The sequence below is a fragment of the Hyperolius riggenbachi genome, chromosome 9 (genome assembly GCF_040937935.1).
Source record: "Hyperolius riggenbachi isolate aHypRig1 chromosome 9, aHypRig1.pri, whole genome shotgun sequence".
In the NCBI taxonomy this organism is placed as follows: Eukaryota; Metazoa; Chordata; class Amphibia; order Anura; family Hyperoliidae; genus Hyperolius; species Hyperolius riggenbachi.
Window position 1 is genome coordinate 271,794,509 of NC_090654.1, and position 23,483 is coordinate 271,817,991.

A 23,483-nucleotide genomic window follows, 5' to 3' on the forward strand; every position below is an offset into this window, starting at 1 on the left:
TAAGCCAGAGCAGATTAGAACAGGCATAGGAACTTATAGGATAGAAGAACTAAGGCTGAAAAATTTGTTACAGAGTCTCTTTAAGGCCCCATTCACACTTGCGGTTCGAGTCCGCAAGTGTCCGGGGGTCCGGGTCCCGCAAAGAGACCGTACGGGTCTCTGCGGTGGCCACAAGTTGCGCCGGATGCATGTATCAGTTCCGGCTTCAATAAAGTAGCCGGAACTAGATACATTGCAGTGCCGGAAAGGCACCGCAAGCATGCGGGATACCGGCGTGTACTCCGGGCCCCCCAAGTGGCATAGGACCGGTGCTGGAAGTATCAGGTCCTATTGCCAGTGTGATGAGAAACATCCGTTTCTCATTGCACAGCATGGCCGCATGCGAAGGGTCAGGATCCGCCCCGGGACGGACTAAAAAATAGCGCATGTTGGAAAAAAAGCCGGATCGTCCCGGAGCTGCGTTCCCGGATCGGATCCGGACGGCGCACGAGTGTGAATGGATACATTGATTAACAATGTATCCATTCCGCATCCGCTGTGTACGGAGCGTTCGGGGTCCGGGGAAGCCGGACCTGGAACGCTAATGTGAACCGGGCCTAAGGTGTACCTGAGTCGATATATAACATGATGGGATAAACATGTGTATGTACAGTACAAAACAAATTGATAACCAGGCTGTTTTAGTTGTTTTATTTTGTTGCCTGAAAGAGTTCATTTCTAGGCATAGAAGTGACAGCTTTTGTCTTGGTACCCTGTCAGGAATATAGCAAATATCACTGATAAGCAATTTACAGCCATAAAAGCTTTCCTGGCAGAATACAACTTCTGAGGTCAGGGGAAAAATAGAAAAATGTCAATAGTTCATATATTTTAAAATGGGCCTGAACTTTTGCACAGGGCTGAAAAAAAATATAGAAATGCACCCTGTATGTATTTAGAAAGTTTAGCTTGTCTAATCCCCCCTAATCTGTGACTAAGCACAAGTTGTAATTTGATCCCTCAGCTGTGTCAGCTGACTGCCACGGCAGCGAGTTAATTGTTAAACACAGGATGTTAACAATATGGCTGCTTTCATAAAAGCAGAAAGTAGACAGACTGCAGATTTATTGCACAATTTGTATCAGCTGTAACAAAGTAATGTTTTTCTTTTAAGGTTATTATGATGTTGCGTATCTTTTAGAGCAGAGAGGAGGTTTTGAGTTCAGGTCCGCTTTAACTCTAGGACACCTAAGGTACGTACACACGTCTGATATGTCGTTTGAAGGAAAGTTGGACGTGTGTACGTTCGATCGTTGGACTGATAGCAGCAGTTTTGACTGATCCGCTTGGCGGATCCATGGACTAAATGTCATTCAAACGACAGTTCGGTCTGTACATGTGTACAAATGCTTGTTTGAAAGTCTATTACTTTGACACTAATGGATATTCAAACAACAAGTCGTTTGATCGGTCTTTTGATCTGGTCCGTTGTTCTATATAGTCCATTGACTAGTCAAACGACATTTATATTAGCTGTAATTAGCATTTCAAACGTTTAGTCGTCTGTGTGTACAAGGAGTCTGAACGACTTTTTGTTTGAATGACAAGTCGTTCAAACGTCCGGTTTGAACGACAATCAAGCTTAAATCAGACGTGTGTACGCATCTTTAATAGGCTGCCACTAGATTAGAGACATGAAAACATTCAACCTACTTTGTAAATGTATCAATATAAAAGAATTCCATGGGATACTTAAAGAGAAACTCCGACCAAGAATTGAACTTTATCCCAATCAGTAGCTGATACCCCCTTTTACATGAGAAATCTATTCCTGTTCACAAACAGACCATCAGGGGGTGCTGAATGCCTGATATTGTGGTGAAACCCCTCCCACAAAAAATTTTGAGGACTGTGGTACTCCTCGCAGTTTCCTGTCTGTGAACCTTGTTGCATTGTGGGAAATAGCTGTTTACAGCTGTTTCCAACTGCCAAAAAAGCATGCAGCAGCTACATCACCTGCCAACAGTAAAAATGTCACCATGTAATAAATGTCAGAATGTAAATTAGGGATTTAAAAGATTTTACAATAGCAAACACTGACTAAATCATTTATACAGAATTATTGTAAAAATGAAGCACTTTTTTTAAATTATTTTCACTGGAGTTCCTCTTTAACCAGTTCGGCCTATCTGGACGAGCTTTCTCGTCCAGATAGGCACTGCATCTTCCCCTGCGTGGTGCGCGCGATCGGGCGCGCGCCCGCGCGCGTACCCGCCGCCCCCCGCTAGCCCTCCGATCAGTGAATGGGAATATAATTCCCATTCACCGATCTAACCTCCCCGCAGAAATACCGACGCTTTCTCTCCAGAGAGCGCGGTATTTCTGCCCCCAGGAAACAACTCCTCTGATCTTTAGTTCCTCTATGCGAAATCGTTCGCATCTAGGAATTTTTTCACTGTGGCCATCTTGTGGCCAAATAGTAAACTGCACCCACATACATTTTTAATTAAAGAAAACTATTATTTTACATGTAAAACAAACAGTTTCCCTCCCACACCAAAAATTACCCACATACATTTTTTATTAAAAAAAAAATAAAAAAAAATACAATAAAAAAAAACAAAAACAACATAAATAGTTACCCAAGGGTCTGAACTTTTTAAATATGCACGTCAAGAGAGTATGTTATTATATTATTTAAAATTATAAGCTTATAAATAGTGATGGACGCAAATTGAAAAAATGCACCTTTATTTCTAAATGAAATATCGGCACCATAAATTGTGATAGGGACATCGTTTAAACGGTGTAATAACCGGGACAGATGGGCATATAAAATACATGAGTTTTAATTACGGTAGCGTATATTAATTTCAAACTATAATGGCCTAAAACTGAGAAATAATGAATTTTTTTCATTTCTTTCTTAATCTTCCTGTTAAAATGGATTTAGAAAAAAATAATTCTTAGCAAAATGTAGCACCCAAAGAAAGCCTAATTAGTGGCGGAAAAAACAAGATCTAGATCAATTCATTGTGATAAGTAGCAATAAAGTTATAGGCGAATGAATGGGAGGTGAACGTTGCTCGGATGCATGAGATTTTCGGACCGCGGCGCTGAACCGGTTAACCTCTTGAGGACTGCAAGGCTAAACCCCCCCTAGTGACAAGGCCATTTTTAGTAAAATTGGCCACTGCAGCTTTAAGGCCAAGCTGCAGGGCCGCACAATACAGCACACAAGTGATCCCCCCCCCCCTTTTCTCCCCACCAACAGAGCTTTCTGTTGGTGGGGTCTGATCGCTCCTCCCATGTTTATTTTTTTATAATAAATATTATTGTTTGTGTTTTTTAAAAAAACAAAAACTGTTTCTTTAAACCCCTTCCTTCCCTCCCTCCCCACAGCCAGCCAATTATGGCGATCGGCTTCTGCCTATGACAGCCGATCGCTCTCTTGTCCCCCATGGGGACAGCCGTGTCACACAGCTGTCCCCAGTGCAGCACTGCTGCTGATCGCAGCGCTGCACAGTGTAAATAGACGGCGATCACGCCGTCTAACAGTCTCCCGAGCGGCAATAGCCGCTCGGAGACTGAAGGCGGGGCGGAGCTCCGCCCCCAAGCAGGAGATGCGCGCGATCTCCTGCATTAGCTGGCCCTAGGACTTTACGCCAATCGGCGTTAGGCGGTCCTGGGGCTGCCGCCGCGGCCACTCCCATCGGCGTGACGCGGTCGGAAAGAGGTTAAAAAGGTCATAAGAGGACAAATATAATTCTTTATCTAATCAGTTCATTTTCACCTCCGCGGATCGGTCAAAACCAGCCTTATCAGCCTGCCGACAGACTGTACACACAGGCAAACTGTCGTCAGAACGGCCGCCCCGACGACCTGTTGTTTGAAGAAATCAGGGGCGTGTGTACGCACCTCTAGACACCTTGCAATGCGGAAACCGCTCCGCATCGCAACACAAGGAAACTGCACCCAATACACGTCAATGGAGTAGTTTCCATTGACGCGAATTTACCTACGTGATGCGACGTGGGGGAAATTATGGATAGCATGCTGCGGAATACAACCAGAAGTATCTGCGAAGGGATGCGAGGCAATGCGGCGATCGCCTTGCATCCTAATCTCTAGTGGAAACTGTTTGTGTGTGTTTAGGGAGATCAGCCTGTCCAATTAGCCGTTATCAGCAAGTGTTAATCAGGGCTGTGAGGTGTGCCTAGGTTCGGTGATAAAAAGTAAACACTGAAGGATATTTTCTGTGCTACCAGGTATGTCTGGGAAGTTAACACTGCAGGTTTTTTTTTAGGATTACAATAAGTTATAACGAATAAATGTTTTTCTTTAAAGGTTATTATGCTGTTTTTCTTCTCCTTTAGAGCAAAGAGGAAGTTATGAGTTTAGGTCCGCTTTTATGATTGTTTGTATGTAAATATACCAGCCCTCTCAGCACCTGCTTTCCCTTTAACCTCCCTGCCGTTCTGATTATATGTGGCGCACGGCCACGGAAGGTTTTTCTTTTTTTTGCTATTTTTTTTTAGCATGTTGCTAGCCCAGTGCTAGCTACATGCTTCCCCCCTCCCTTCGCTATCCCGCCCACCCCTCCGATCCCCGCCGGCATAAATACCCAACAGGAAATACCGTTCTGAACGGAATTTCCTGTATGGGCTTCCCCTGTCGCCATGGCGACGATCGGACTGACGTCATGATGTCAGAGGGAGTCCAGATCCACCCCATAGCGCAGCCTGGCGCTGATTGGCCAGGCTGCACAAGGGGTCTGCGGGGGGGGGGCTTCTTCGCGGCGGATTGGCGGGGAGCGGAACAAGAAAAAGAAATGTATGCAAATCGGAAAAAGAAAAAGACATTTATGCAAATCGGCCCCCCAGGGCCTGAGGAATCCTGCGCGGGGGCATAGCCCGAGCTTTGCTCGGGATAACCGGCAAGGAGGTTAAAGGATACCCGAGGTGACATGTGACATGATGAGATAGACATGTGTATGTACAGTGCCAAGCACACAAATAACTAGGCTGTGTTCCTTTTTTTCTTTCTCTGCCTGAGAGAGTTAAATATCAGGTATGTAAGTGGCTGACTCAGTCATGACTCAGACAGGAAGTGACTACAGTGTGACCCTCACTGATAAGAAATTCCAACTATAAAAGATTTTCCTAGCAGAAAATAGCTTCTGAGAGCATTACTCAAGAAAAGAGATAAAAAAAGAGATTAAAAAAAGGTCAATAGTTCATAGCTTTTAGCTCTGGCATACTTCAATGAATGTGTCATTGAGCAAAAACAATAACACAGTTAAAACTTTAAAAAGTAGATTTAAACATAAAATAAAACTGTGGAATATCTTAAGTCATTTTTAGAAGTTGGAAGATAGATACAATCGTTTATTTCATTAGTGTATTTTCGCCTCGGATGTCCTTTATAATCCTGGTCCCCAAGCAGTCTGAGCAGAGCTCCCCTTTCCTGTGTGCAGTTTATACTTTGTGTTGTGACAGGCTGTGCTGATTTGTGATGAACTGTATGTGGCTTGTCTCCGCTTCCTGCTATCTCTGCCTCGGTCGCTGTGTCCGTGAGTGAAGCCTCTGAACTCTGTTCCGTCTTATCTGCACAGGACATCGATGCTGGAACATTCCGTGTGAAGATGAATATCTATGCTGGTAACAAAGACTCCATGGGAGCATTCCCAGTGCCTTACGACCTACCTCCTGAGCATTACGCTGGAAAAGGTAAGTCGCTCATCTCACTTGTCTCTTAGTCTCAGATGGTTTTGGGATGGGGGGGGGGGGGGGATCTGTCAGGTTCTATTTCCAACTTTGCTGGATACACAAGAAAATAAAAATATTAAAAAAATATTTATATATTTCGTTGGCTGTAGAAATGCTATGAGTCCTCCAACTATAATAATAAACGCTATTAAAAATAGGTGAAATAAATATACAATTATTGTAGAATACAAAGAGTATGCAACCCTCTTATTCCTCAAAGAAATATATACTGCCATTAATAAATATTAGGAACAACAAATCTCAAAGTGCCTGTAGTAATAAATATGAATACAGAATATTCAGTACATGGTAAGCACAGGGGCGTAACTAGAAATCACTGGACCCCCCCCCCCCGGTTTCTGCACAGGTAAACTGAGAACCAGTGTTATTCAATTGGCTAGTGCACACTTGAATGTGTTTTCCCCATGCAGATAAAACAGGCAGCAGTAAAACACTGCAGGCATTTTCTCTATCAGTTACATTAGCTTCTGGGATAAAACGTGCATGTTTTCCCACATACAGACACACATGGTGTGCTGAAAGCACATACTGAAAAAGGACAGACGAGTCTGCTCTCAGCCTCAGCTTATTACACTCACTCTGTCCATCTCTGATGGAGCAGAACTGGCTCTGCAGACTTCTCCAGCATCACTACAGTACACAGCACTTGGGAAGGGGGTGGAGAGGCTGGAGGCAGAGTGCTGTACACAAGACCCTGCTACACACTGAATAGGGACTGTCTACAAATCTTTGTCCACAAACCTTTGTTTGATTCGTTCAGTGGCTGAGCAGATGCAGTCATTAGAACAATTGTGCAGAAAGCTTTTCTCTCCGTGCCCTTAGTTTTTAGTCTCTCAGGACAGGGAAAAAAAATTCTCCCCCGATGAAGCCCCGTGCTTCTGGGCGCCGCTGCGGCTGCATCCCTTGTAGGGTCTATTGTTACACTTCTAAGTAAGCATAAGGGATAAGGTGGTCTAAAAGGACTTGGTTGAGCACCTAAATCAGGCATGGGCAAACTTGGCCCTCCAGCTGTTACGGAACTACAAGTCCCACAATGCATTGCAGGAGTCTGACAGCCACAGTCATGACTCATAAAGGCAAATGCATTGTGGGACTTGTAGTTCCGTAACAGCTGGAGGGCCGAGTTTGCCCATGCCTGACCTAAATCATGTTACATGAACTAATTATGTAATTGAATGACACAATAGAGCCCAATTATAAAGTGCAGCAGTGCCAGACATGTAAGGAAGGGTGCAAGCAATGATGTCGGGGGAAGGGCAATGAAGCGAGTGTGGGATAGGTCAACTCCCACTTCCTGTTACACAGCCCCGCCTGCTGGGGGCAGGAGTAGGCTTGAGAATGTAAAGATTTCACACACATGGGGACAGCAATGGAAGGAGCTAGGGAGTGTCTGTGAAATCCTATATTTTATGTTGCAGGTCCTGTAGTATATACAAGCTCACTTTAACCATTTAATCGCGCATGCGCAGTACTGTCACGCCGGCCGCCGTGATGACGCAAGGCGGCCGGCGTTTTGATGACTGACGTCATCTTTTTGGAAGAGGGAGCCCAACACTCGGGCCCAGTGTCGCCGGGAGCCATTTCTGGCCAGGCCCTGGGAGAGGAGCCAGAGGGACGCCGAGGGACCTCTCGACCTACGATGGGGTAGAGAAAGCCCCAGGTAAGTTCCGATTTTGTATTTATTAACTGCTCGGAGTCCCTTTAAGTGTATATATTAACCACTTTAACCTTTAGTGTTTTTTCACCTTATGCATCCGAGCAATTTTCACCTCCCATTCATTCACCAATAACTTTATCAATTATTATCACAATGAAATAATCTATATCTTGTTTTTTCCGCCACCAATCAGGCTTTCTTTGGCTGGTACATTTTGTTAAGAAATATTTTATTCTAAATGCATTTTAACGGGAATATTAAGAGAAAATTAATAAAATTCATTATTTGTCAGTTTTCAGCCATTATAGCTTCAAAATAATAAAATGCTGCCATAATTAAAACCCACATATTTTATTTGCCCGTTTGTCCCGGTTATTGCAACCTTTAAATTATGTCCCTATCACATTGTATGGTGCCAATATTTTATTTGGAAATAAAGGTGCATTTTTTCAGTTTTGCGTTCACTATTTACAAGCTTATAATTTAAAACATATTAGTAGTATAACCTCTTGACATGCATATTAAAAAAGTTCAGACCCCTTAGGTAACTATTTGTTTTTCTTATTGTAATTTTTTTCTAATTAAAAATTTTATTTGAGTGTTTTTGGGTGTGTGGGAGGTAATCAGTTAATTTTAAATGTAAAAATTTCTCTTCATTAAAAAATAAAAATGTATGTAGTTTTACTATTTGGCCACAATATGGCCACAGCCACAGGGGGGGGGGGCTTCCTGTAAGCGTACTTACAGGAAGTGAAGAGGGGATGTGTAACAGAATAATCGCAGCTTCTCCATAGAAGCCTGCGATCGTTCTAAGGGACTTAGATCAAGGAATGGGAACTGCTTTCCCATTCATTGATCTCCGGGCTAACGGGCGGCCCGCGCACCCCGGCCACCTCTCTTCCAAATTTTTACATGACAAGGGCCACAGTTTTAAAACATCTCAAAATACATTATTTGGCTCGTTCTGGTAAAAACGATACCATACATGCTATGTTCCATCACTAGCTGTGCATGTAGCGTGCCATTATCCCCAGCCTGTGTGTCTGTAGCGATTGCATGCGGTCGTTAGGGCGCACAATTTGGGGCCATCAGTGCTGTATAGATGCATTGCAGCAATCATTCCCATTGGGATCATGCATGCATGGGGGTGCACATGCATGTGCATGAACGACAGGGGCGCACATGCGTGCACACGATCGCGGCAGCGGCTTTTAGTGCTGGATGTAAGCCTCACGTCCAGGAAGCTGTAGTGTAGCTAATATGGACGCAAGACTTAAAGGGGAACTGAAGTAAGAGGTATACGGAGGCTGCCATATTTATTTCCTTTTAATCAATACTAGTTGCCTGGCAGCCCTGCTGGTCTATTTATCTGCAGTAGTATCTGAATAACACCAGAAACAAGCATGCAACTAGTCTTGTCAGATCTGACTTTAAAGTCTGAAACACCTGATCTGCTGCATGCTTGTTCAGGGGCTATGGCTAATAGTATTAGAAGCAGAGGATCAGCAGGGCTGCCAGGCAACTGGTATTGCTTAAAAGGAAATAAACATGGCAGCCTCCATATACCTCTCCCTTCAGTTCCACTTTAAGTCCGGAATCAAAGGTGGTTAAAGGGGAACTGAAGTCAGAAGAATATGGAGGCTGCCATATTTATTTCCTTTTAAACAATACCAGTTGCCTGGCAGTCCTGCTGGTCTGGTTGGCTGCTGAAGTGTCTGAATCACACACCAGAAACAAGCATTCAGCTAATCTTGTCAGATCTGACAATAAAGCCTCATCTACACCATACAATTTTTTGTTCGATTTATTTATTCGATTCGATTCAATCCGACATGTCCGATCGGGATTCGATTCGATTCAATTTGCCATTGCAAAACAATGGCAAATTGAATTGAATCGCATCCCGATCGGATATGTCAGATTGTATCAAATCGAATCAATGAATTGAATTGAATCGAATCGGACAAAAAAATTGTATGGTGTAGATGGGGCTTAATGTCAGAAACACCTGATCTGCTGCATGCTTGTTCAGGGTCTATGGCTAAAAGTATTAGAGGCAGAGGATCAGCAGAACAGCCAGGCGATGTGCATTGCTAAAAAGGAAATAAATATGTCAGCCTCTATATCCCTCTTGTTTCAATTGCCCTTTCAGCACAGAAGCAACTAAAGCCTTTGACCTTTTCCAATCCCATATAAAAAAAATGACAAATGGCTGCCACTAGGTGGCGCTGTTGCCAGATAAAATCTGGCACAGCATCAGTCCCTTTAGATCAAAGTGCCTTAGTAAGTCTGATCATAAGTAACTTTGATCGCTGTCTGCCCCATCCTCCATCACCAATTTCAACCTTACGTGGGTTCATTTAGGCTCATCACTTGGGGTGCTGTTGCCAAGTCTAGTCGGTCATGGCATCACCCTATATGAATCAGTTTGATCCCCCTCCAGCACCATGCTGCACCCCATGATTATGCTGACAACACGAAGGAAATTTAGTGTGAGGGGGATGTGGGTGAGCGTAAAAATGGATTGGAAAAGGTTAATAACCAGAACCGCCAAACCTCCTCACTAAAAGGCATCATTATGATGTCAGATCTAAAGATCAATATAAACAACATCAATGATGCAGCAAATAATTCCTTGTTAATGAGGGTGATCACTATCTTTAGAAGGCTAGAAAAACACTCCAGGAATAGAGGCTCTCCAGTGTATAAAATAATTGAGAGTTTAACGGCTGGAAGCACTTACCAACTCACAGGCATAATGCGTTTCACGTGCTTAAAGTGGACCCAAATTAAAATACAAGATTTCAGAAATAAAATCTATTTTCTAAATTATTATAATAAATAGCAGCTTTTTTCAGCTGCATGATGACAAATATAAAATATTTGAAATTTCTTGGAAGAACCCCTCCCTTCCTTCCTTTCATATTGCCGGGACAGAATCCGGCAGACTGGTGGAGGAGATAAAAAACAAAAACAAAACACAGGCTGCTACTGATGATGTCACAGGGGAGGTGCTCTCAGCTTGTGTGAGATTTCACATAGACGACGCCCCTGTGAGGGAGGGTAGCTGATGACAAACACACCCATGATCTAAAACCGCCTACTAAGATCAGAAGTAATGGCTGCCATCTGTATAACCGTAGTTCTGAAAAGAGAAGGGTGAAAAGCATGCACTGAAATGCTCATAGGCTTGAAGGAGTGTTTATTTATCTTTGTATGTGTCAGAGTGGTGAAACTAAATATTTTGAATTAAAAAAATGATTGGTTTGGATCCGCTTTAATTTCAAGAGGAATTTTATTCATCAATATTGGGCAGCGCTGCGTTTCGGAGGGTTTTCCCGCTTCCTCAGGGTACATTAGTCTCTACAGTACAAACAAATATTACAGTAACACGAGCATCATTTAGAATTAACCATAATCAGTTTTTCATACTCCTCGTAAAACATTTTAAGGCCAAAATCGGTATTTGAAGACACCTATTTAGGGTTGTAATTGAAAGATGTTGATTAGATAATTTTGCCATGAAGTGCCTTATACAGAGAATAAAAAATTAAATAATGGTTATTACCAGATGATCTTTTTATTTCTTAGAGTAGCATTTGCTTTTATACATTTATGTAGCCTGAAGAAGTAGCTAACGACAAAACGCCTGCTTGGCAAGCAATGCTGCATGAAAATCTTCTTGCTAATTAAAGTAAGTGATATGTGTTGCTTTTGCTGGCTATAAGCACTCTCAGCTTTTTAAAGAGTGTATTATTCCATGGATTCATTTATACATTCGAGTGTTTCTATTCCTAATTCGTTTTTCAGAGTGACCACATAGATTTGGTTGTGTTAGAGCGGCCCGCTGGGTATCAGGATTACTGCCGCAGGTTTAGGTCAGCCTCATCCTCCACCACTGTTACCAAAATGGTACCGTTTTTCTCTGCACATATAGTCAGGGCTGGTTCTAGACTATTTGCTGCCTAAAGGCAAGCTTGTGAGGATGCGCCCCCCATTTGGAATGATTGCACAGCACCCGAGAATTTACACCATGTGTTATAGCCATGGTGCGACCCCAACAAAACACCCTCAGTATAGGTAGGTAGCCAGGTATAGGTGCCCCAGTATAGGTAGGTCAAGTATAGTTGCCCCCAGTATAAGCAGCCAGGTGCCCCTAGTATAGGCAGCCTCTTCATGCCTCCCTCAGCCTGAAACCTTCATCACTCACTCTGTGGAGTCCCTGGTCGGTATAGTATGCCATATCACTTGGTAGTCACATGTTATCCAGCTGTATGCCTGTTCATCATCATTTGATTATTTGCACCATTCATTTTTGATAGCATGGCCATGAGCATATAGGCCCTATTGCACTTTAGGTCACAGTTTTCTTCTCATTTATCACCCCAGAATTTGCACTTTATTCAGCACCTGTTTTTAGTGCATGACCCGGGTCTCCATTCTTTACTTGGGGTTCTTGTCTGAACCTCAGGTTAAAGCGTATTATTTTCTCAGGCAGTATTTATTATATTGAGGTGAAGCATTGTTTATTATGGCATGCTCATGTGTCTTTATAATGGGTTTTGATCCAGTGGTTTATAGGACCTCTTCTTAAGTGTTTTTATGGTCTTTTGATGTTCAATAAATGTAGTATTTTTCTGAATATTGTATTGGTGGTGCAGTTTGTGTACAGTCTTTTCCTTTGTTTATATTAGGAGACTGTTAAACCACGCAACCGATGTCTATTCACACTGTACAGCTGTGATCTAAGGTAGCGCTGTACTGGGGACAGCCGTGTTGCACGGCTGTCCTCTCTAGAGGCACAGAGGCTGTCATAGGCTAGCGAGGTTAATATAAAATAAATTTAAAAAAATTGTAAAAATTAAAAAAACAAAAAACATAAATAAACAAACATCCCTGCAGCAACAGAGAGCTTTGTTGGTGGGCAGAAAAGGGGGGAATCACTTGTGTGCTGAGTTGTGCGGCCCTGCAGCGAGCGCTTAAAGCTGCAGTGGCCTAATTAGTGAAAATAGCCTGCTCACTAGGGGGGTGTAAGCCTACGGTCCTGATATTTTTGAGATGTGGAAGGAAAACCGAGTGCCCTGAGAAAATCCAAGCAAGCGCAAGGAGAAAATACACCTGCGGCACAAAAACAAATAACAATAATACCTTTATTTTTGCAGAATTCATTAGAAAAGATACGAAAGGTTGAGCACCGCTTTTGAAAATGGCTAAATTCTAAATGTTGCCTTTTTCTACATGTCAGCAGCGAGGTCCCCTTAAAGGGAAACGGAAGTGAAAATAAACTTATGAGTTAATGAATTGTATGTTTACTACAGTTAAGAAATGGAACATTAGTAGCAAAGAAATGAGTCTCGTATTGTTTCCAGTACAGGAAGAGTTAAGAAACTTCACTTGTTATCTATGCAAAAGAGCCTTGCTCAGCTCTCCCATCGGCTACAGTGCTGTTTTCTGATGCACTTATACATCAAAGCAACGGTGAAAAACTGCTTCGATAAGGTTTTACTGCAGGGAAGTTCAAAGGGTCATTAGCTCTGCTCTATTTCATAGTTTAAAATAAAGAGTGTGGTTTGTACATTGCATATATGACAGAATGATGCAATGTTATAAAAAAAAAAGCTATATAGCTGAAAATAAAAAAATTAGACTCTTCATTGCAACTAACGTTCTGTTAATTATCCGTACTACACATACAATTCATTATATAAGTTGTTTTTTTTTCACTTCAGTGTCACTTTAAAAAAAGCGTGAAAAAGTTGTATGTCCACCTTCACACTGTGAGCTACTATACAGGGTGAAAGAGCACAGTGATGACTCCTCTGTGTGCTGCTGATCTGCATTGTCCAATCAGCACATCCTGTCTGGCCTTCCCTGGAGGAATCTAGAAAAGTTTTGTTGAGTTGCTGAATGGCCGCGCAGAACTATCTGAATCAAGAGACCGGAGAGGAATAACAGATACTTTGGCAAGGAAAGCTTTTCTCAAATCATCGTTTTTCATCTGCATGACGTTCCGACTTTAAAGCATTTTTCCGCTTCAGTGTCACGATAAGAGCTATGAGTTATTTTTTTCCCGCGGTTTTGGCTCGAGACGCTCTGCACGCTGCATTCTGACATGTAATTACTGATGCGTTTTATCTTGCATTTTAATTACTAAGCAGAAAGCATCTCCCGGCTTGGCACTAACAGCTTCTTCCTCTCGGTTTGGGGTCTGTCAGACCTCGGCGGCCGGTGACACGAAACAGATTGTGTAAAAGGTGCACCATTATCAAAGTGCATTACGCTGAGCACCAATTTGGAGAGAGTCGGGAGGAAATTGGCTGCAGAAATCATTATTTCCCGGCTTTGTGCTCTCCTCAGACAATGCATCACATCTCAAGCTTCCTCCAGGTTTGCTGGAAATTACATTACCGTCATTTTCTGCTCACCAGAAAGAGAAATGCAGGGACCGTATTGTTATGTTACATCTGCAAAGCTCTGGGGAAGGGCGGATATTTCACAAACTTGTGAACTTGTCTGAAAGTTGAAGCGCTGCAAACTTCCTCAGAGGTCTAGAAAAGTCTGTCATGTTTCACCCTCTAGGCTTCACACAATCCCTACCAATATGTCTGCCCTCCATCGTTTACTTCCTTTATCTCCCCTCTCCCTAGTCTCTTTCCTTTCCCTCCCCTCATTTTACGTCACCTCCTGCTGCCCCTTTCCTGCCCACCTCTCTTCTTTTTCTTCTTCCCTTTTATCTACCTCACTCCCGCCTCCTTTATTCTTTTACTTCTTTCCTTTACTTCATTTTCTATTCATCCTCTCATTTTATCTCAAATCTTCCTTTTCCTCTTCCTTCTCTTCTTTTATCTCACCTCTACATTTCCTTCTGCTTTCTAGCTCCTTCCCCTTTCTTTTCCTTGCCTCCTATTTTCCTCTCCCCTTCTCTTATTTCTGTTCACCTCTTCTTTTCCTTTTTTTTTTGTCCCCTCATCTCCTTTTGTTTCATCTTATTTTCCTTTTCCTCTTCCTTCTCTCCTTTAACCCTGCCTCTTATTTCCTTTTTCCTCTTACTAACCCTTTTTAGCTAACAGTTTCCTTCACTTTTACATCACTTATTTTAACCACTTCGTCCACAGGTCAGTAGATATACGTCTTGTAGCAGATGCAGCGCTGTGCAGGATTGGGCTTGCTCCTGTGCATATTTCTGCCACTATCTGATGCAGGACTAATTGGTGAATGGGAATATAAGTTTCCTGAGCTAATGAGATTGATTTTTACCATGAAAAATACTTGTATTTTCTCATTTCATAGTGAAAAACACACTTTGTAGCACTATTTTAGAATCAAATATCTTCACCATAAATTGTGACAGGAACATAATCTAAGTTTTGTGATAAGCGGTAAGAATAGCCAAACAAAATGTGTGTTTTTTATTGACAGTAGCACTTTTTATTTTTAAACTGGAATTGGTAAAACTGAGAAATACATGTTTTTTTCTATTTTTTTCTTTGTTTTCCCATTAAAATTCATAGAAAACAAAATTGTTTGAGGGAAAAAATGGCATAAAATGAAAGCCTAGTTTGTCTTGAAAAAAACAATATATATTTCATTTCTGTGTCATAAGTAGGGATAAAGTTATTTCTAATTAAATAGGGACATAGCTAAACTGTCAAAACTGCTCTGGTCAATAAGTTGAAAACAAGGTCTGGATGCGAAGTGGTTCATTTTTCCTCCTTACTCTTTTCCTTTACCTTATCTTCACTTTCCTTTTCCTCCTCCCTCATCTCATTTTACTTTATTTTTACTTTCCTTATCCCCCTCCCTCCTCTCCTTTTATCCTATCTTTCCTTTCCTTTTCCTCCTCCCTCCTTCCCTTATACATCATCTTTCCTTTTCCTCCTCCCTCCTCTCCTTTTACCTTATCTTCGCTTTACATTTCCTCTCCCCTCTTCTCCTTTTTACCTCCACTTTTACCTTTTTAACTCCACCCTGTATTTACCTTGTTTTCTTCTCCATTACTTCCTGCCTTATGATTTCTTACCTCACTTCTTCCTTTCCTTTTACTGCTGACTGAGGAGGAGCTGTCATATTTTGAGAAGAGGAAATGTTGAGTATTTTTTTATGCAAAGTATAGTAGAGAGTTCAAATGACTACAAGGGTATAGCTAACACGGTCCCTCATATTACTACAGGGGTAGCAGAATATCAGAATTTTTTTACTGGAGTGGTCACTTAGGACAGCTAAAACGAGAGGGATATGGAAGCTGCCATATTTCTTTCCTTATAAACGATACCAGTTGCCTGGCAGCCCTGCTGATTCTCTGCCTGTAAAGGTGGCCATACACTGGTCGATGTGCCATTAGATCGACCAGCTGACAGATCCCTATCTGATCGAATCTGATCAGATAGGGATCGTATGGCTGCCTTTACTGCAAACAGATTGTGAATCGATTTCAGCCTGAAACCGATCACAATCTGTTCAGCTGCTCCTGCCGCCTGTCCCCCCCCCCCCCCCCGTATACATTACCTGAGGCTGGCTCCCGGGCGTCTTCTCCGCACTGCACCGCACCGCTGTTCTTGCTCCATCCCGGCGCTTCCTGTGTTACTCCGTGACCAGGAAGTTCAAATAGAGCGCCCTCTATTTCAACTTCCTGGTCACCGGAGTGACACAGGAAGTATAAGCGTACACTGGGACATGCGGAAATGCGGTGCAGCGAGGAGAAGAGGACCCCGGAGCCAGCTTCAGGTAATGTATACATGCTCGGATCGGGCCCGAATCGTACGCCGCAAGCGACGCGCTCCTACCGCCGGGCGATCGAGGGTAATTTCCCGCACGGCGCGATCGACGGACCGATCCGATTTCGGGAGGGAATCGGATCGGCGGGTGCGTTTAGCGCAAGCGATTGGCAGCAGATCCGATCCCAGGATCGGATCTGCTGTCGAAACGGCCGTGAATCGAGCCAGTGTATGGCCTGCTTAATACTTTCAGCCATAGCCTCTGAACAAGCATGCAGCAGATCAGGTGTTTCTGACATTATTGTCAGATCTGAGAAGATTAGCTGCATCTGGAGTTACTCAGACACTACTGCAGACACTATTTAGGATCATCAGTGCTTCCAGGCAACTGGTATTATATAACAGGTAAAAAAATATGGCAGCCTCCATATCCCTCTCACTTCAGTTGTCCTTGAAGGTCAACTAATCATGAAACTGAATATGGCAAATACCAATGGCAATCAGAATGACATGACAATGTAAACAATGTGTAAAAGCAATGTGCTTGAGAAAATACTTCTCTCAGGGGCCAAATGTGATCGCCACCACAATACAGCTTGCTCCCTCTCTTATCTGGGTTTAGCTGTTGGGTAGGGCAATCGGCTGTGATCATGTCACACCCATGGAAGAAAAAAACAATACACTACTGACTGTTTTCCAGAATTCTCACTTCACAGGGGAAACCATGTGTCTGCATGAGAAGGCGGGACTTTGTAGTTCACAGGAAGTAAGCCGTGAGCCATTGTAGAAACTCATCAGGAAAGAACAGAGTCGGGGAAATTCTTAGACCTGTATGGATAGGTGCAATGACTAAAGCTGAACTCCGCTTCACCAGCGATTCTTGTATTTCAAAGTTCAGTTCCGGTAATAATTTACACTGATAACCAGCAGAATTAGTCTTGTTCAGTTTTGATTTTCCTTGAATATTAAAGCGGACCTGAACTCAGAACTTCCTCTCTGCTCTAAAAGATAAGCAACAGCATAATTACCTTTAAAGAAAAACATTCATTTCTTACAGCTGATATAAATCCTAAAATAAATCTCCAGTGTTTCTACTTCCTGCTTTCACAGATGCAGACTTATTGTTCAGATCCTGTGCTTTCAAATGAGCTTATCTATCGTGGCAGTTAGCTGACACAGGGGAGAAATCAAATTACAACTTGTGATTAGTCACAGATGAGGGGGGATTAGACAGGCTAAACTCTCTAAATAATACAGGGTGCATTTCTCTGTTTCCTTCTGTCCTGTGCAAGAGTTCAGGTCCACTTGACATACAAACAGCCATAGTGGGAGAAACAAATAATTTGTCCACAAAATATAATTTCAAAGAAAGTTTTTAATAGGGTAAGTCGCATCAATTATCTTTAGGTTCCTGTTGTAGTAATAGCAATACTATAATACTGGTCCTGTATTGTTTCCCTTTAAAAGTTGAATAGGTGAATATTATTATTGTGAGCTTCCTGTGTTATCCGCCTGCTGGGAATCTATACTATATCTCTCTCTATGGCCTGAGGCTATGTTCTGTGAGATAAGGCTGGGTGTACACCTCTAACTGCCCGCTGTGCTCTTATATTAACAGTAGGGGGCAGGAGGTAATTTTAGCTTGGCTTATCGTATTAAGTCAGAGATCCTTTTTCTGTTATGCGAGTGGATTTCCTCCTGTGACCTCTCCCGCTGGAGTCAGTAGCTTCAAGCAGATGAAAGATGAATAATACTGTGTGGGTGTCAGTTTCCTTGAAGCAAACCTTTGACAAGACTGGGTATTAGAAACTGAACATACAGTGAAAAAAATCCAGTGCCGGATACCTTGGGTGAAAACTGTATGTCAAAAAAAAATCAGCAGTTTAAGGGACTTGATGGAATTGCTTCACACAATTTGCCTGTTTATTATTTCATCTAGAAAATAACTTTTCAGGACTTTCCAAAGAAAAATGCATTCAGATACTTCCTATTAACTTAAAGGGGAACTGAAGAGAGAGGTATATGGAGGCTGTCATGCTTATTTCCTTTTAAGCAATACCAGTTGCCTGGCAGCCCTGCTGAGCCTCTGCCTCTAATACTATTAACCATAGCCCCTGAACAAGCATTCAGCAGATCAGGTGTTTCAGTGGCTCAGACTTTAAAGTCAGATCAGACAAGACTAGCTGCATGCTTGTTTCTGGTTTATTCAGATACTACTGCAGAGAAATAGACCAGCAGGGCTGCCAGGCAACTGGTATTGATTAAAAGGAAATAAACATAACAGCCTCCATATAGCTCTCTCTATAGTTCCACTTTAAAGTACACTTAACTCAGAGGGATATGGATGTTTCCTTTTAAACAATACCAGTTGCCTTGCAGTGCTGCTGATCTCTTTGGCTGCAGTAGTGGCTGAATCACAAACCTGAAACAAGCATGCAGTAATGCAGTCTGACTTCAGTCAGAGCACCTGATCTGCACGCTTATTCAGCGGCTGCGGCTAAAAGTATTAGAGACACAGGATCAGCAGGAGAGTCAGGCAACTGGCATTATTTAAAAGGAAAAATCCATATCCTTCTCAGTTAAGGATCCCTTTAGGCTGCTTTCACAGTAAGACGTTACAGGCGCACATTACAGCAGCCTGTAACGCAGCCCAACTCACAGTAATGTAAAATCAATGGGCTATTCACAGTGCCCACGTTGCGTTGGAGTATAACACAGCATGTTAAATGAAGGTGCAGCATGCTGTGGGTTATACTCGTATTTGGCTGTGTTAGACTGTTTGCACATGCTTAGTAATGGTTTTTTTTTGTTTTTTTTTAAATGTACCGCATGTGCCGTTTTCGTTCGATTCGTATGTACGCATCAAGAGACGCATAACGCAGTGCAATGTAACGTCCAACTTCAAAGCTAACATGCGTTGCGTTAGGGGCACATTGTGACCTTAACGTCGCATCAAACGCAACGTCTTAGTGTGAAAGAGCCCTTAAAGAGAATCTATTGTTAAAATCGCACAAAAGTAAACATACCAGTGCGTTAGGGGACATCTCCTATTACTCTCTGTCACAATTTCGCCGCTCCCCGCCGCATTAAAAGTGGTTAAAAACAGTTTTAAAAAGTTTGTTTATAAACAAACAAAATGGCCACCAAAACAGGAAGTAGGTTGATGTACAGTATGTCCACACATAGAAAATACATCCATACACAAGCAGGCTGTATACAGCATTCCTTTTGAATCTCAAGAGATCATTTGTGTGTTTCTTTCCCCCTGCATCTCTCATGCACTGAAGTTTCAGGCTGCTCGTTTCTTCCTGCAAACAGCTTTGCCCTTGTCTGTAATTCTTCAGTATGTGAAAGCCCAGCCAGCTCAGAGGACGATTTATCCAGCTTGTAAAAGATAAGCGAGAAGAGAGAAGCTGCTCTAATCCTAAATAATACACAGGCAGTGTGCAGAGAGGGGCCTGGAAGAGGGAGTTCATAGCAGAACCACAACACTGAAGAACTTGGCAGCCTTCCAGACACAGGCTGACAAGTCTGACAAGAGAAAGATACATTGATTTATTACAGAGACAGTGATAGTAGAAAGTGCTGCAGTTAGCCAGAACACATTAGAATAGCTTTTGGAACTTGTAGGATGATAAAAAACAGGATACAATTTTCGTTACGGAGTCTCTTTAAGGTAGCCATACATTTAGCGATGTTGGGCAGATTCAACCAAGAGACAAATCTCTCTCTAATGGAATCTGATTAGAGAGAGATGTGTTGGCTTCCCATACACCGCAGGCCAATTCCCGATCAATTGCAAGCTTAAATCGATCCAGAATCTGCCTTGTAATGCCGGCTTGCCGACCTGACGCTGTCCCCCTAATGTTCAATGTGGGGAAAGATTTTACAATACATAAACAATGACTTATTAATTAGTGTAGAGTAATTTTGTAAAAACAATAAGTCATTTTATGAATAAAGTTCCTTTTTAAGTTCCATATACCTTTCCTTGCTTTATTTAATGATCATTTAATTTAATTAATCATTTCACCTCCTGGGCGATACAATAACATCGCCAGGGGGGCGGGGCAGCACTTTTTTTTAATGTTTTTTTATTTTTTTATTTAATCATGTAGCTAGCCTAGCGCTAGCCTAGCGCTAGCTACATGATAGCCGATGTGCAGCGGAATCCCCCCACCCCTTCCTATCGCCTCCGGCAATCAGAGCAAACAGGAAATCCCGTTCAGAACGGGATTTCCTGTTTGGCTTCCCCCGTCACCATGGCGACGATCGTGAAAGGGAGTCCCGATCCACCCCTCAGCGCTGCCTGGCACTGATTGGCCAGGCTGCGCACAGGGTCTCGACAGGGGGGGGGGGGGGCCTATAACGCGGCACGTAGCGGCGGATCGGTGGCGAGCGGCGGCGATCGGATGTTGCATGCAGCTAGCAAAGTGCTAGCTGCGTGTAACAAAAAAAAAATATATGCAAATCGGCCCAGGAGGGCCTGAGAAATCCTCCGCGGCAGTATAGCCCGAGCTGAGCTCGGGATTATCGCCCAGGTAGTTAAGGTGATACAAATGGTATGCAGCTTGGAATCAGACCAATCAAATGCAGTAGCTGCTGTGTTTGATTGCTCTAGTAGTCCCAGTCCGCATAAAATTTGCATCAACTTATAATTATTCATATTCTTATTTATTTATTTGTTTTTTGGGCTTGTTGGATGCTTAAAGCGGACCTGATCTCAGAACTTCCTCTCTGCTCTAAAAGATAAGCTACTGCATAATAACCTTTATAGGGAATCTGAAGTGAGAATAAATGTAGGATATAATGATTTGTATGTATAGTACAACTAAGAAATAAAACATAAGCAGCAGAGACATACGTCTAATATTGTTTCCAGTACAGGAAGTGTTAAGAAAATCTAGCTTCACTGAACTCTCAATTGCAGAGAGCTCTGTCTTCTGAAGCTTATTATCTCAAGTGTCTGTCACTGTATTTTGTTCTTTTGCAGAGGAACATTCAAAAGGTCATTAGCCTGCTCTGTGCAACCATTTAGAATTTTGAGTAGTGTGTGAACTGCCAATATTAGGGAATGATGCAATGTTATAAAAAAAAACTATATAACTGAAAATACAAATATGAGTTTATTTTCTTTGCTGCTAATGTTCTAGTAATTATCCGTACTACACAACACTTTCACGTTAAAGAAAAACATCTTTGTAACATCTTTGTTACAGCTTACAGAACTCTTGCATTGAATCTGCAGTGTGTCTAATTCCTGCTTTCATGGAAGCAGACAAAGGGTTAACATCTTGTGTTTTACAAATTAGCTGTGTCTGCCTAGGACTGCCTAATTTCTGTGCAGACACAGCTGAGAGCTCAAATTACACTTGTCATTACTTGAAGATGAGGGGGAATTAGACTCTTCTCTCTAAAAGCACACAAGGTACATTTCTCTGTTTTCCTTGTGTCTTGCGCAACAGTTCAGGTCCACTTTAAGGCTGCTTTCACACATCTGGCACTGCAGTGGGCATTAGTCTCTATGACACAGACCACAGTACCCGCGACGGATGTGCTCCAGGCACCACAGGGTAACGCAGAAGCTGCACTGTGTTATCCTTCAATTACTGGAAGTCCCGTGTTAATTTAGTGTACTGTATATTCCTGCGTATAAGACTACTTTTTAACCCTTGAAAATCTTCTGAAAAGTTGGGGGTCGTCTTATACGCCGGGTGTCATTGATGCCGGGTGATACGCCTTATCCTGTTACCGCCTCTCAGATCTCCCTGCTGAGGGAGCGCAATCTATTCTTCAATACCGCTCTGATAAACAGGTAGACAAGGAGAGCTGACCAGTCTACTTAAAGAATTGACCAATGCAACAAGTCAATTAACTATATACTGTTATATGCTGGGTAACATACCGTTACAGCACCAGCATCTGTTCATACACAGCACCAGTACATGATTTTTTTTATTTTAATTTGGTGTGCGTTGGAAGAGGGGTAGTTTTATATGGCGAGTATATCCCAAACTCTATATTTTAACTAGAAAAGTTGGGGGTCGTCTTATATGCCGGAATATAGTACATGTCGGGCATAAAATCAACAATCAATTCTTTATATTTATCTGGTAAACAAGTAATAAGGATGCTAACCAGGCAATCCAAAAGTTAAAATCACTATTACTTTTCTTGTTTATAAAGGATCATTCCCCAGTTTACCTGACTCTATATTTGGTACACACAAAATTTGGTGCATAAAAAGGGGCAGGGCATGCTGGGTTGTCCTTTTTTGCTTCTCTATTTCCCCTCTTTCCCTCCTGTTTTCCCCTCCCACACTTCTGGTCCTCTCTGATTGGCCAGTATTTCTCATGCTGAGACAATGCACTTTCTATAGGGAAGGGCCGGCAAATCAGGCAGAGGAGAGTAGGACAGGAAATGACAAGGATTGGCTTCAAAATAGCCACACATTAAAATGGGAAATGCTAAGAAGGATTTTCTTATTTTACTGTAGAAAAATCACTAAAATCAAAAAGTGTACAGTGCAATACATACAGTATGTTCTGTAAGTAGAGCAAGTATTTATCTACTTATATTGGTGGGGGTTTTTTTTCTGAGATAGTATGGCTGACAGCTCCTCTTTAATGATCACTACGGCTCTAACGCACCACGCGACTTTCCTTGTGCTGAAGCTGGATGATGGCACTGCCATAGTGTGCAACCAGCCTAACTTCCACAATCCACCTCATCAGGGGTATGTTTGTCGCCTATACCACAATCTCCCCCCCCTCCCCCCCCCCTCCCCCCGCCAGTTCTACGTACTTCCCAAGGACAGGTTATCAGCTCTAGGACCTCACCTCTTGATGTTCTCTTGACCTTAAACAGATTCCGAGTGGTTATTATTTCCTGAGTGCCGCCTGGCCAGCAGCGATAATGCGGTGGAAAGATGCGGAGCCATGCTGTATGATGTAAATGACACGGAGATAATCATATGGACTCACACCAAGAGAGTGAGCCCCAGCTGTGATTGGGCTGCAATCAGTGCACTGCGTGCTAAGCGAGGATGTGACCTCTCCTCTCCTTCCCGCACTATTATCTGTTATTGCTTCTACTTCAAGTGAACCTGTCACTCCACACAACGTGACCAGACTAAGAAAGCCAGGCAGAGAGGAGCACATGGGATAGTAGCGAGTACTCTCGGGATATCCCTCTGCTTGATTTCTGTACTCCAAGTGTACCCCCCACCCCTGAATTGTGCCTGCCCCAGTATAAGTAGCCAGTATTAGGCAGCCCCCCTCCCCAGTATAGTCATATGTGCCCCCAATATTAGGCAGCCCCCTCCCCAGTATAGTTATATGTGCC

General features: G+C 42.7%; 1 protein-coding gene across 1 annotated transcript in view; it reads left to right on the plus strand.

Annotated features, from left to right (window-relative positions):
* Positions 1-23,483, plus strand: part of TDP1 (tyrosyl-DNA phosphodiesterase 1) — a 202,058-nt gene that overhangs the window by 173,851 nt on the left and 4,724 nt on the right. Inside the window, exon 15 of the mRNA XM_068254565.1 lies at positions 5,594-5,708. Coding sequence (XP_068110666.1) covers positions 5,594-5,708 — 115 coding nt within the window. The remainder of the gene's footprint in view (positions 1-5,593; positions 5,709-23,483) is intronic.